General features: G+C 55.0%; 1 protein-coding gene across 1 annotated transcript; it reads right to left on the bottom strand.

The window, feature by feature from the left end:
- Positions 1-4,865: 4,865 nt before the first annotated feature.
- PRCD (photoreceptor disc component) lies at positions 4,866-13,728 on the bottom strand. The gene is made up of 5 exons (XM_045986046.1): positions 13,655-13,728; positions 13,275-13,343; positions 11,025-11,105; positions 10,547-10,639; positions 4,866-6,088 (listed from the first exon to the last, which is right to left on the bottom strand). The coding sequence occupies exons 1-3, from the start codon at positions 13,726-13,728 to the stop codon at positions 11,084-11,086; spliced, it is 165 nt and encodes a 54-aa protein (XP_045842002.1). The 3' UTR covers positions 4,866-6,088; positions 10,547-10,639; positions 11,025-11,083.
- Between the last annotated feature and the right edge of the window lie 370 nt (positions 13,729-14,098).

Below are 14,098 nucleotides of genomic sequence, written 5' to 3'. Positions count from 1 at the left end.
CCCTGAGATCATGACCCCAGAGGAAACCAAGAGGCCCTCACTTAGCCACCTGAGCCACCCAGGCGCCCCAGGAAATATCTCTTTTGATTATTTTAGTTTTCTCGCTAATGTCCTCACCTCACGGGGCTGGTATTTGGGTGCCCTGCTCACAGGACACACCCAACAGACACTCGTGGGCTCACCTCGCAGTAACTTGTAAAATTGACCCTGAAGCTTCTCTAGCTTACCCTTGAAGACACTGTTTTGTATAATACCAAAAGGGGGAATGGGTTCTCTCCGTGTACACCAAGTTCCTTTCATTTCAGACTTGGAGAGGGAGGTTTTTGTTCTTTTAAGATTTTATTCATTTATTTGAGAGAGGGAGAGCACCAAGGGAGAGGGAGAAGCAGGGTCCCCACTGAACGGGGAGCCCAATCCCAGGACCCCGGGAACACGACCTGAGCAGGGAGCAGACACTTAACCAACTGAGGCATCCGGGTGCCCCTGGAGAGGGAGTTTTAAGGGTGGAAGTTCCCAAACTGGCTGGTATGCAGGCCAGCGACCTGCTGTAGGAGAAAACAGCGAGAGTGGATACCTCTTAGCACTTCCTATGTGTATGTGCCGTTCACTCCTGGAGCCCTGGACGTGCACTGATTTGTTTAACGTGCACCACTGCCCTGTGAAGGACACCATCACTACCCCCATCCCACAGAGGAGGGAATGCAAGCGTAGAGCGATGAGGTAACTTTCCCAAATTCACACAACCGGCCATCGCTGGAGTCCGGGTTTGAGCCCGGCCTATAAAGTCCTAGCCTTCACCACTAAGTTGGACTGTACCGTGTGTGTCTGTACACCCTTATTACAGGGCTTCTGGTTGTGGGGGAGAGGAGCAAAGAGGGGTTTTGTGCGTTTGCAGGGGTGATCAGGGGTGAAATTACTAGCCGGAATGATGGGCACCTGTCCTGTGATTTTGGCAGCGGCCAAAAGGCCAGAGCAAAATGCAGTGAGAAGGCTTGGGCCTGCACGCCTTTTGGGCACGCTGCCTGGGTAGACCAGAAATCCATGGGAAAGACAGGGCGTCTGGGTAGCTCAGGTGGCTAAGCATTTGCCTTCGGCTCAGATCATGATCACAGAGTTCTGGGATGGATCCCCAGATTGGGCTCCTTGCTTGGCGGCGAGTCTGCTTTTCCCTCTGCCCCTCTGTTCCTGCTCCTTTGCTTTCTCTCTCTCTCTCTCTCTCCTTCTCTCAAATAAATAAATAATCTTAAAAAGAAATCAGTGGGAAAGACAACAAAAAATGCACCAGATGCCTGAATGAGCAGGCGGGGGTTCAGAGCTGTCGACACCAAAGCCTTAAATGTTGTGATTTTTTTTTTTTTTTTTTTTTTAAGTAGGATCCACACCCAGCATGGGGCTTGAACCGACCACCCTGAGATTAAGTGTGGCGTGCTCCACTAAGCCAGCCAGGCGCCCTGAGGTCTGGGATGCTTGAGTTTTCTGTGCGGTGGAAGTACTGCGCAGCGGTTGTTCACGGCTAGTGTGGATCTGTGTTTATTGATACGGAGAGAGTCACACAGTCAAGAGGTCAGTGACGGAAGTCCAACACGGGCTGATCAGGGCCCAAGTCCTCTGTGCGGGTGAAGGGCCTTGGCTCTCAGCACAGACGTGAAATCTAGTCGGTTGGTCTGCTGTGTTCCGGTGGTTAGCTCGTCGGGTTCCATTCGCTGATGGGATTTCAGATATGGTATCTGAAATCCACAGTAAGAGGAAACCGAATCTAGAATCTGAGGTTAATTTCTCAACCGGGAAAAGCAGCTCTTCTGTCATTAACGAGAACACGGAGGTGGGTTGGTGTATCCCAAGCGGCTGGCTGCTTGGTCGGGAGCAGCTGACCGGTGATTCACGACTCACCGGAGGCCCGCAGCTGTTCCTCCTCCATCTCACAAACAGAACGAAGCTACTGGTGGGCTTCCCGCTTCACTGGAGGCAAGCTCCTCCCCAGCCCTGAGGGCCGATCTTGCTGAGTCGGCACCAGACCCGTATGAAAAATCTATTCCTTCTGCTGGGAATTCGGAAAAGGGTTTGTGATGCAATTATGCCAAGTTTGGGAATGTTTTCTTGTTTTTAAAAACAACAGCCTCCCTTCTGGCTTCAGGACGCTGTGAAGATAGTCTGCTTAAGGCTGTGGCAGCCTTCTTGCGACCGACCGACCGTGAGGCTTGTTCCAAAGCCAGAATCTAAGGTCTGGCATGGCAGGGTAGAAACAAAGGACAGAGTTTTCATGATGAACTGCCGAAATCCCAGCCCTGGAGCCCTGTACCTTCAGACCTTTTGTTTGGACTCACAGACACATTTTTTTTTTTTATCTTAATATTTCTTTTTTTTTTTAAAGATTTTATTTATTTATTTGATAGACAGAGATCACAAGCAGGCAGAGAGGCAGGCAGAGAGAGAAAGGGGGAAGCAGGCTCCCCGCTGAGCAGAGAGCCCGATACGGGGTTCGATCCCAGGACCCCGAGATCACGACCCGAGCCGAAAGCAGAGGCTTCAACCCACTGAGCCACCCAGGCGCCCCTCATCTTAATATTTCTGAATGTGAGAAGCATCTTGCAAGCAATGGCATGTTAGTTTCAGTGAAACACAGAATGAGAGTTTTTAACATTTATTTATTTGAGAGATGGGAAGGGGCAGAAGGAAAGGGAGAGAGAATCCCAAGCAGACTCCCTGTTCCCCCCCCAACACACACACAATGCAGGGCTCAATCTCACGATCCTGAGAGCGTGATCTGAGCGGAAACCAAGAGTCGGGAGCTCAACGAACTGCACCCCCCATGTGCCCCAGAATGTGAGATTTAAAAAAGAAATCTCCATACTGTTTGAGCCACCCTAAGTTGGGCTTCTGTTGAGTCACAGTCATCCCAAATGATAGGATCCACATGTCCCACATCCTTTTCGTTTCATTATAATTCTCTGCAAGAACGGGTCCTGGCAAAATAAAAGGAATGAGCAGACATGTGCACATCCCCTTTCTGAAAACACAAAAGCTACTGTCTATTAAGTGTTTGCTCTGGGCCAGGCCCTGCTCGAAGCACTTCCTTTTTAAAAAAAAAAACAACGTATTGAGGCCAGACTAGCATACAAAAAACTGTACGTGCTTAATGCCTCAGACTTGATGGGTCCGGTTCTCCCATGTGCCCTCTTACGATCACCGCCTCCCCCTTCTGCAACAAAAGAAGCCAAAGGGCAGGAAGGTGAAAGTGATCCGTGAGTGGGAGCCTTGAGGTAGGACCTCAGACAGTCCGGCCTCAAAGCTTCTGATCCCCGCGGCTGTGCGGAGTTTCCCGGAAGAACACAGGATGACAATGGGACACAATTTGCTTCATGCCAGTGACCTGACTTCAGCCAGCCAGAAAGCCCAGCATAAAAGCACAGAGGGTTTTTTTTTTTTTTTCACCCTGGGATTTCTCAGGACCATGACAGAGTGCCCCAAATGGTGTCCAGCGGAAACCTGGGATCGTGGACCACAGCTGTAACCTCCTGGAGGAGGAGAATGGTGACAAGGCGTACCCCATTCCCTGAGAAGAGGCAACTCTGGCACCGCAGTGGGTTGTTTCCTGTGTTTGCCCAGAGCACACCCATCCCTTGCCTGCTTGGCAGAGCTGTGGCCTCTCGTAAAATTATTGCTTAATGGGTTCTTTAAAAAATAAGTGGATATGAAAGACATGCAGTATCCTGTTGACCTCTTCTGCTCCGTTCGGGACACAGCTCTCCCTCCCCAGGAGTCCTGCCTTCTCAAAGGCTGCCCAGCCTGTCCTTATTTTTGTTTGTTCCCTTTGCCTTGAAACTCCTTCCCGGCATCCTCTCCTCTGCTAAGCAAATTTCAACTCCTGTGTCAACCCCTCCTCTGCAAAGTCTCACCTGAGAAGCCGCAGTGGTCCCGAGCTCTCGTCGGGGTGGTCTGCCGCAGGCTGGCATCACACAGGCTCCGCGCCCAGGCGGGCTCTGAGCGTGGCCCCAGGCTGCGGACTCCAGCTGAGTCACCCTGCGGGAACCGCTGCCCCTCCGTCTGAGCCTCTTTGCTCATCGGGACGTTTAGAACAGTGCACGCACAGCACCTCCCTGGGCCAGGGGTGAGCGACCCTTGTTATCTGAGCACACTTCTTAGGATACTCACCGTCTTACGATTATTTGTTTTCACATCTGGCTTTTACTTTGTTTTGTTTAAAACTCTTTAAGTCGTGTTAAACTCTTTAAGTCGCTTTATTGAGGTATAATTTACATACATACGATAAAACGCATGCATTTAAAATATACGATTCAATAGTCCCATCAGTGATACACCATAAAACCACAACCCCAGTCAGGATTTAGAACATCTCCAGCACCCTGAAGGGCCCCTTCCTGCTTATTTCACTGCGTCCCTATCCAGCCCTGGCCCCAGGCAATGGCTGATCTGCTTTCTGCCACTCCAGATTAGTTCCTCCTGTTCTAGAATCTCCTATAAATGGACTCACACACAGTAGGTGCTCTTTGGGGTCTGGCTTCTCTCAGTGCCCCGTGCTGTGACTCACTTAGTGACCCATTTCCTTTTTATTGCTGAGTAGTATTCCGTCGTGTGGATGCACTGCCTCCTTTTCTTTCTTTTTTTTTTTTAAGATTTTATTTATTTATTTGACAGACAGAGATCACAAGTAGGCAGAGAGGCAGGCAGAGACAGAGGGGGAAGCAGGCTCCCTGCTGAGCAGAGCCTGATGCGGGGCTCCATCCCAGGACCCTGAGATCATGACCTGAGCTGAAGGCAGAGGCTTTAACCCACTGAGCCACCCAGGCACCCCAACACTGCCTCCTTTTCTATCCATTCACCTATTGATGTATATTTGGGCTATTTCCAGTTTGGAGATATTAATATCTGTTTCCAGTTTGGAGATATTATTAATAACACTGCTGTGAACTTCTCTGTACAAGTCTTCGTGTGGACCTACGGGTTCATTCCTCTTGGATAACTTCCTAAGAAACTGCCAAACTCGTTTCCCAACAATGCATTAGTACAGGGCCATGGTTGTTCACCAGCACCTGTTGTGGTCCGTCTTTGAGCCATTCCGTTGAGTGTGCGGTAGTATATCGTTGTGGTTTTAATTTGCATTTCCTTGATGCAAATTATACATAAGTACATACCTAAGTATGATGTTGTGTATCTTTTTATGTGTTTATTGGCCGTATGTATGCTTTCTTGTAAAGTATCTATTAAAACCCTCCCCCTTTTTTGTCGGGCTGTCTTCTTATTGAGTTGTAAAAGTTCTTTATATATGCTGGATACAGGTCCTTTCTCAGACCTTTACTTGGCAAATATTTTCTTCCAGGCTTTCCAAGAATTTTGATAAAGTCCAATTTATCTGTTTTTCTTTTATGGTTAGTGCTTTTTGTATACTCTCAAAAGCGCTTTTCTTTCTCCTTTGGATCACTTTCATGGCGTCTGCTTTGGGGATCCTGTGGATCTGTGTGGATATCCTCAGGAACAGCACTCTGCCCTGAGCTCTGATCTTGTCTCCTCACTGGAACGGGACCATTGCTGGCTGCTGGGGTTCCCCTCCCCACGCTACAGGCAGGGACTTGTGTGAGGCAGACGCTGAGGCAGCCACGGGGTCACCATTCTGGGCGGCACCTGCTGCCAAGTACTAGTTGCTTCTACTTTGCCCGGTTTTCTGGTTCTTTGTGGCAGGAAGTCTCACCTCATTTCTGCACCCGTGGGACCTGGCACACGGGCTCCATCCACACTTGCCGAAGGAGCCAGTCATCGTCAGCGCCTCCAAACACGGTCCATCATGGCCTGTCTGGACTGGGAGAACCGGGAAATGGTCCATCCCCTTCATCTGAACAGACCGTTCTTCTGAGGGGAGTCGGGGGTCCCTCTCATGCTCAGCACCAGCCCACCCGGGTTCCACACTGCTTGTTAAGAGGGGAGACTGCGGTCCAGAGAAGGAAAGGTCAAGTGACTAGGCTCGGCCAGGCTCTTCCTGTTGTCCTCACTGGCGCGTCGGGCACTGTCCCTTTCGTCGCCGTCTCACTCCGGCTCCTGCCACAGGGTGTGTATGTCACAGCGATATGAGCGTCTTAAATAAATGACCAAGGAAGAAGCGAAATCATTCCTTTGAACGTTCCGTGGGCCCGGCTTCTGCAAATGGTATTACACGTGTGTGTGCCCATGTGTGTGCATGCAGGCGCGTGCATTCGCACGGACACAGGACCGGCCATTCCTGTCCAGCCTCAGGTGCCCCAATCTATCAGGAAATCTTTTTTTTTTTTTTTTTTTTTTTGGTTTTAATTTTCTCAGCCACCCTCTCATCTTAGTCCCCACTAGGGGGCATGTGTAGCCCACAGAGAGGGTTCGATGTCCCTAGATACAGGATCGGTTTCCAGCCGAAGTCACCGGGTCCCTCTTGAAGTCAGCTCCTTCACACCCTGCACCCTCCCCCTGTAAAAACACAACAAAGCCTTCCTCCTCAGTCTCCCTGCTCTTGCTCTCCGGCTGGACTGCTGGCTGCCCTCTTACCCCCAGGGTTCCGCCCCTGGTTGAAGGAGGCCGCTAGCAGAACATCAGTGACAATGAGTGACAAGCTCCATGACCGCTGTCATCGCGGCTGGGGGCCACTGCTTCCTCCCTGAGGGGCGTGACGGATCCTTGAAAGGCAGCTCTCCTCACTCCCCTCAGTCGGCAACTCAGGACCACCCTTTCGGGGGCCCAGAGTCAAATCCAGCCTCGAATGATGCATTCCTGCAGAGGAAGCGTGGGAATGTCACGGGGCGGGGTCCACAGCTCTCATTCTCCTTGCCCTGGTGGGCAGGTCATACCCAGGATGTCCTCAAGCCCCAGCTGGAGACTCGAGTCCTCTGTGCTCCAACACCTCCCCAGGCTTTGGCATCACATTGCTCAGGGCGCACTTCCTGGCTTCACTACTCGCTGTCCGTGACCTTGAGCAAGCTCCACGAACTTCACTTTCCTTATGGGTCAATGAGGATGACAACAGTCCCTGCCCCATAAATGAGACAATGCATATAAATAAAGCGCTTGGCACAGCGCCACAGAAGTGTTTGAGACACATTAACCATTATTAATATTAGTATCATCATCTTACTGTAAACCTTGGCCATTTCTCTTCTTTCGAGGCTCACGAAGAAGCATGACTTCCCTCTAGCTCAAGGTCTTGGGTTTCTTCCTAACTGAGCGTCCCGTAAAGCATCCCTAGGAAACTGTGGGACAGTGCCATCGCGCCTGCTTCATCTTGAACTAGGGCCTCTGCTGGGCGCCCTCGCCCAGGACCCGCCTGCACAACCGCGTGTTTGGGTTTGGGAAGGGCAGGGTTCTCCCTGTGGCAGCATCTGTCCCCTAGGGTGACACAGGACATCAGTGGCTCATACAGCTGCTGTGTCTGCTTCCCCTGCTCCCCACCCTCCTCCGCCACCTCATTAGCTCTCCAGTCGTGTTCCAATCTCCAGGAGAGACTGGCAGCAGCCACAAAAGTAGCAGACAACAGCGCCTCCCTGCTCCAGGCTGCCGCCCGGGCCACCTTACAGCTCAGAGCAGCCTTTCCCCTGCCACTCAGGCTCCAACCGGCAGAGAGATTAGCATTCAGACGGAGAATGGAAAAGCATCAAGGCCATCACCTCCTGTCTTCCTTAGGAGCTAAGATCCATGCAGGGAAGAAAAGCCCGTGGGAGGGAGGGTGTCCGGGCCAGGCCTCCCGCCGGAGGTTGGGACAGGGCTCCAGGCACACAGAGGCAGCAGCGATGCGCCCTGGTCCAGTCTGCCTGGTTGCTGGGTCTTCCCAGGTGCCCCAGGGCTGGGCTGGGCTGGGCTCTGACTTGTTTCAGAACTGCCCATCGCCCTGCTGTTGCGTATATGGAAAGACAGGGCAGGAAGGGCGAGGAGGCGAAGAACTAGCTGTTCTGAACCTACCGTTGTTGCAAAGTGACCTGTTGTTCAGTAGTTAACACTGTCTCCTGGGCTCAGATATATCCAAGGCTTGCTGAGTTAGCCGAGCACTTTAGACACGTTATCTAATTTAACCCTGACGACCACTCAGAGACAGGTTCACCATGATCCTCCTCGTAGGAGAAACCCCAGGTGGGGACGTTCAGTAACCCATCCAAGGCCACAGAACTGGGAAATGATGGTGGAGTCTGGACTCGTATCCGGTGCTCTGAGCCCGGACTCCTCACTCTCAGATTCTGCATTGATATTTCATGAGCCAGCACCCCCGGGGGCCAGGGGAGCCCCAGCTCTCAGTCTCTGCGCTGTCTCTCTGGTTGCCCTTAATCCCTTCCCTCCTATTATGGTCCGTCTGCCAAGCCCCTGGGCTTTCCTGCTCTCATTCCCAAGCAGCAGCTCTTTCCAAGGAAATAGGGCTGGGGCAGGGGGCGGGGGAACGGAGGCAGCCTCTCGGGGACACTGGGTCCACCCCCTGCGACAGTGGGCTGAGGCAGGAGCGCTTGGGGCCCAGCATCGGCTGAGGGTGGCCACTTCCTGCAGCAGGAGAGGGGCTGCAAATGTGCACGTTGTGCAGAGAGCCCAGGGGTGGGAGAGCCCCGGGGAATAAGAGGGAGCGTGGGCTGGGTGTGCGGGGAAGGTGTAAACACAATCTGCTCCCACCGAAGCCAGCCGCTCCCTGGGGGAGGGGGCCCCTCCCGCCCAGCCCACATGGCACCCCAGCTGCCAGGGTCCAGGCAGCCGCCAAGGCCAGCCAACACACTTTTCCCCCAAACCCCCCGTCCCCTCGCCCTCCCTCCCTTCATCTGGGACCGATGCCTGAAGGAGCCGCCAGCCCCTGAGAAGGCTCCTGGAACAGTGCTGCGAAGGGGCGAAGCTTTGTGGAGGTGTGTCTGGGCCTCCAGCCAGCCCCTGTCCTGCCAGGTGACCTTGGCCTGACAATTCCTCAGACTCGTGCAAGGAGACAGGCCACCTGGAAACGGCAGAGTGCAGAGCCGAGGCTGAAGTGACAGGAACATGGCAAATAGATTAGAGAATGAATACACAGGTCGGGCTCGGGGACACAGACTGGGGCCCCAGGAACGGTGTCCTCTGGCCCTCAGCCTGACAGCCCTGTCACCAGGAAAGCCACTGCCTGCCTCGCAGCGGAAAGACAGGCTGGCAGGAGCTGAGACGGGGGTCACGAACTCTTGGCCTGGGTCAGGTGGGCAGTGGGGCTCTGCCGGGACTCCAGCCCAGAGCTCCTTCACCGGTGGGACCCTTCCCCTGTCTCTGCCCCGCCCTACTTCTAGAGGCTTCCACAGCCCTGCCAGGCTCCATGCAGGATCAACAGCCCCTCCCCCAGGGCTTCCGTGTGGGTCCCCACAGTCTATGGCATCTCACCCTTTCCTCCCCTCCTTCATCTGTGGAGTCACACGCGGCGGCGGCGGCAAAGGGACTGCTGTCTAGAGAACTCCCCATCTCCTGCCTCCCGATGGCAGGGGCCAGCCAGGCGGAGACTTCCCCGCCTGTCAGCCTGCCTGGGGGCTGGATGGTGAGGAAGGGGGAGGGGGGTGCACGTGCAGGAGGGGGCGGCGGGGGGGGGGGGGTGCTGCTTTGCAAGATGAATGGCTTCCAGACAGTCAGGAGCAGCTGCCTGCAGGTCTGTGCCTGGATCCCAGGGAGCAGAAGCGGAAATCTGCTTTGATCTCTGCTCTGGGTCGGGCAGGATGGCGAAGAGAGAAATGGCAGAGCCGCTGGGGGCAAAGGAGGCCGCTGCGGTGCTGAGCAGTCAGCGGACTAACAAAACCAAGTGTCATGCTTTTTCCCTTCCCACACGCTACTGCCCCTTTGGAGCCCGTGCACGCATGCACACGCGCGCGCCCAGAAGACACACTCGGAGCCCAGGCTGAGAGAAGCTTTGCTCCAGCTGCAGGCAGACATGTCACAGATCCAACGGGCACTTCTTGCTCACGATTTGAGCCAAGCGGCCCGTGGCGGGGAGAGTGCTGGGGACCCGGGAGAGGCAAGGGCCACAGGAAGTGCGTGCCACTCTGGGACACTGATGCCACACAGCCTTGGTCCAAAAGTTTGGGGGCTGCCGGGCCAAGGGAACCCCTTTTTTCACAGAGCAGCTGCCAACTGCCGTGGGGTTCCAGAGACGACTAGGTGCTGGTGGTTAAGAGCGTGGGGCAGCTCTGCAGTGTCCGTGTGAGGCTCGGGGAGGCGGAGGTCCCCCGTTAACGAGCTACATGGCACCAGACAAATTTGTTAGCCTCTCTGTGTTTCCTCATTTCCAAAATGTGGATAATAATATGCCCAGGCTCCTTGGGTTATTTCAAGGATGAAGTTAAGGAATGAGTGAGAAGCCCTATCCACGGTCCCTTAGCTCCTGACCTGCTGCTCCTCTATCCTGGGCTGCTGGGGTGCCCCAGAGCAGACCCCACCGAGTCCCTCTCTGGGCCTGCCCCAGACGATCCTCAAGACCTCAGACAAAGGGAGCCCGTCCCAGGGCAACGAGCGTCTCTGCCCCTCCTGCCAGCCACCAGCGCCAGGGGACAAAATGAGGACAAGCAGGTCCAGGACCTCAAGGGGAGGGGTCTACCTTTTCGATGGCTGCTTTTTCCCACTCTCCAGCGTGCTGCTGCTCCTTCTGCCACAGCATCCTTTGTAGGTGGGGGGCAAGCAGGGACTTGAGCTGAAACAGAAAACCAGACCAAACTAGCACTTCCTCCCATGCCAAGGCAGAAGCTTGCATTCCAGAACGGATATTCCAGAGCTCCTCCTCCCCCTTAGAAGTCCACCGGGACTACCCTCATGGCCCCACATGACCACCGCCTCATCTCCGAGCTTAGAGAATGCCGTTGAGATCACACATCATTCCCTTAAAACTAGCCCTTGCCCTGTGCCATTGAGCCATGACAGGCTCAAGGTAGGAGCTGAGAAGAGTCCACGCTCCCCCTTATGACCGAGGAGCACAGAGCTGCAGGTGGCCTATTCCCACATGGCCAGGCCTTGTGCAGTCTTCCTCCCTGGCCCCCAGCCTAACCCTCTCACCTCCAAGCCTCGCAGCCTGGCCCTACCTGTCTCTGCCGGTTGATCTCAGTCCCTGGGGCTGAACTCCTCCTGAAGACGTGAGAACTTACTTCAGAGACTCTTTCTCCCTAAACAGAAAAGGATGGGAGTCAGAGGATTGAGGGGGTAAGGATGGGAGTCAGAGGATTGAGGGTGGTGTCCTTCCCATGCGTCCAGACTTTCACTTCCTTCTGCCCCAGGCCTAGCGAGTCACCCCACTATGGAGGAAGGGTAGGAGCGGCTGGGAAAGCAGCTAGAATTTGTGACCCGGTAATCGGCGAGCAGAAATTTCACCCAGGCTGGTCCTTGAAGGCTGGAGGTGTTGGGCGTTAGGTCCTGAGGAGTTGACAGGAAAATGTTTCCTTCTGGTTTGATCACACAAGACCAGGCCTGATAGTTCAGATTCCACTCTCTCCTCCTGAGAAGGGGTCCAGGCCCATTTCATGTGGCAGAGACGGACTGCCTGAAGTCAGGGACCTGTCTGTCCCCGTCGGCCACAAATCAGAGGGATGACCTTGAGCAAGTAACTTACACCTCCCAGTCCCTCAGTTTCCTCCACCATTCATGAGAGATAGAAACGCTTGTCTTGCCAACCGTCTGGGACTGTTACAACCCCCAAGTGAGTTAATACAGGGGAAGACTAAACACTGACCAAGAACCAGGGGACCCAGGAGAACAACCAGCATTTATAAACAGCTGCTTTGTGCCAAGTGGTTTACGATGATCTGTATTTGAACCTCACAAACACCCCACGCTATACTGTTATTAATCTCAGTTTATATACAAATAAAAAGGTCGCTTTCTCCGAGTTTTAGTCAGTAAGAGGAGTCAGGACATGGACTCTGGCTACACACTTCCAGACCCAAACTCAGCCTGGAGGACCAGTCTCCAGTGGCCAGAAAGTTAACTCTTCCCTAGGCTGAAACCATGAGGCCTTTACAAGGGATGAAGTTTTGGGAACTTCTGGAATGTTCCTTCTCTGGGTAAGCAGGGTTCTGCTCTGTGTGAGGCCCGCTGTGTGAGGCCCGGGGCTCACCATTTCACCTAGGTCAGCGGATTTCACCAGGAGGACTACTTGGGCACTCTGTGGCCATCTCAGCTGGCCTAGATGCCAAGGAAGGGCATCGAAGAAATGCCTGTTTCTGGCACATGCCCAGGGCTGCCCAGTGGGTCTTCTGACATTCAGAGCCTGGAGGAATCCCAGCACCAAGGAGGAATTAGGCGCTGCACACGGACAGAGACTCCCGTTCTCATGGGTTGCCAGAATCCGTGTGGCTGAGGGCCACCACAGGCGGGTCCCACACCCCAAGGAGGAGACACTGGGGTGCGCCGGCAGGCAGGTGTGCTGCCTGGCTCCGCCTTCTGAGCCCTCTGGGGAGACTCCCTCCAGCCTCCAGCCAGGGGCCCCGGAGCCTGAGGGCATCATGTTCTTTGTTTCACTAGGAGCGAGGGAAGGCTAGAAGAATTTGCAGGAGAGAATGTCCTCTCTCTTGCGCGAGGTGGACCCAGGCACAACAGAACGTGCCAAATAGTACGTTCTTAATAAATATTTGTCGATTTTTCCGTGTTTTGTTGGGCACAGGAGCCCTGATCATCAAAGGGCCCTGCTCTTCCCTGATCATCAAAGGGCTCCTTCCAGGGAAGGAACATTCCAGAAGTTCCCAAAACTTCACCCCTTGTAAAGGCCACATGGTTTCAGCCTAGGGAAGAGTTAACTTTCTGGCCACTGGAGACAGCGTCCTGCCCGCAGGAGCTGCCCAGCCAATGGCACTCCGTGATGATGATGTCATGCTCCTCCTGCGCCTCCTATTGGGCACCGGCCGGCGAATGGGGCTCCCGGCTCGGGCAGAGGAGCCGCCGAGGCTGAGCGGGGGCAGCCGGAGAGGGGGAAGGGAAGGCGAGCCCAGCCAGCGGAGCTGCTTCTGCCCCATCCCTCTCTCCAGTCCCCCTGCGCCTTCCGATAGGACCCTGGGGACCACCCCACATTCGGACAAACAAGACAGAGCAGCTGTGGTCCAGAGGACAGGCTGGGGCTCCCACTGCCAACTGGAGAAAACGTTCAGCCTGCCCACCGGGCACACAGGCAGCAGGGTGGCTGGGGCGAGGGGCCAGCCTCCAGCGTGCACGCACACGCACTCACACACTCACGTACACCGCCCCCCCCACCCCGGCCCCCCAGGTACGGACAGGGACAGGGAGAGCGGCAGCTTCCTTGGACACACCCTCCCTCCTCCACCCCTGAATCTCTTCTGCCTTACCTGCCTGAGGACTGGAGGTCTGTTTCTGATCTGCTGCCCATTACTGCCCCCTCTGCTCCGCTGGGCTCTCTGTGGGTGGCAGGACCAGGCAAGAGGAGCTGTGGGCAGCACCCAGGCCCAGAACCCTCTCTCCTGCAGGACCCAGCCACCCTGGCCTGGGGAACCTGGGGAGCTTCAGCCAGAGTTTTTGAAGAGCTGCGAACTCCCCCTGCTCTGAGAGGAAGCCTCTCCGGGACTCCCTGCAAATCCGCACCCCACCCTCCACCGCCCTCCCAGAAGGTCCAGGTAGCCTGGGACCCAACTTCAGCTTGGCTCTGGCCCCCCACAGTAGTTTCTCCCCGCCCCACCCACCCAAGCCCATCGCCCAGGCAGTTTCTCACGGTTGGACCCGGTTGGAGAATCGGCGGCGCCAGAGCATGGCCAAGGTGCTGAGCACGAAGAGAGTGGTGCACATGACTCAGCTGCCCCATCCCCTCCCCGACAGGGTCCGCAGAAGAAGGCCAAGATGGCCCTGTCACCTTCCGCGAGCCACTGCCGTCTGTCCTGAGGTTCCAGGATTAGGAGGCTCAAGCTGCTTAGTGGGGTCAGCAGACCCGACCTTGTGCAGACTGATTAACCTCGCTGGGACCAGGTTGTCGCCCACGGTGGCAGGGTAAATCAAGCTGTCCCTTCGGGATGTCGATGTGACAGACCTGGGTCGGACCCTCAAGGGACTTCCAGTTTAGACACACGCCCTGGCCAGTTACATAAATGACCACAATAGAGAGATGTAGGTGATGGAGGGCAGAGCCCTTTGGGCGCTACAAGCCTTAGGGAACGCCCAG

Source organism: Meles meles, chromosome 18 (assembly GCF_922984935.1).
Source record: "Meles meles chromosome 18, mMelMel3.1 paternal haplotype, whole genome shotgun sequence".
Taxonomy (NCBI): domain Eukaryota; kingdom Metazoa; phylum Chordata; class Mammalia; order Carnivora; family Mustelidae; genus Meles; species Meles meles.
Note: the sequence above shows the minus strand (reverse complement) of the source record. Positions and strands in the feature narration are given on the sequence as shown.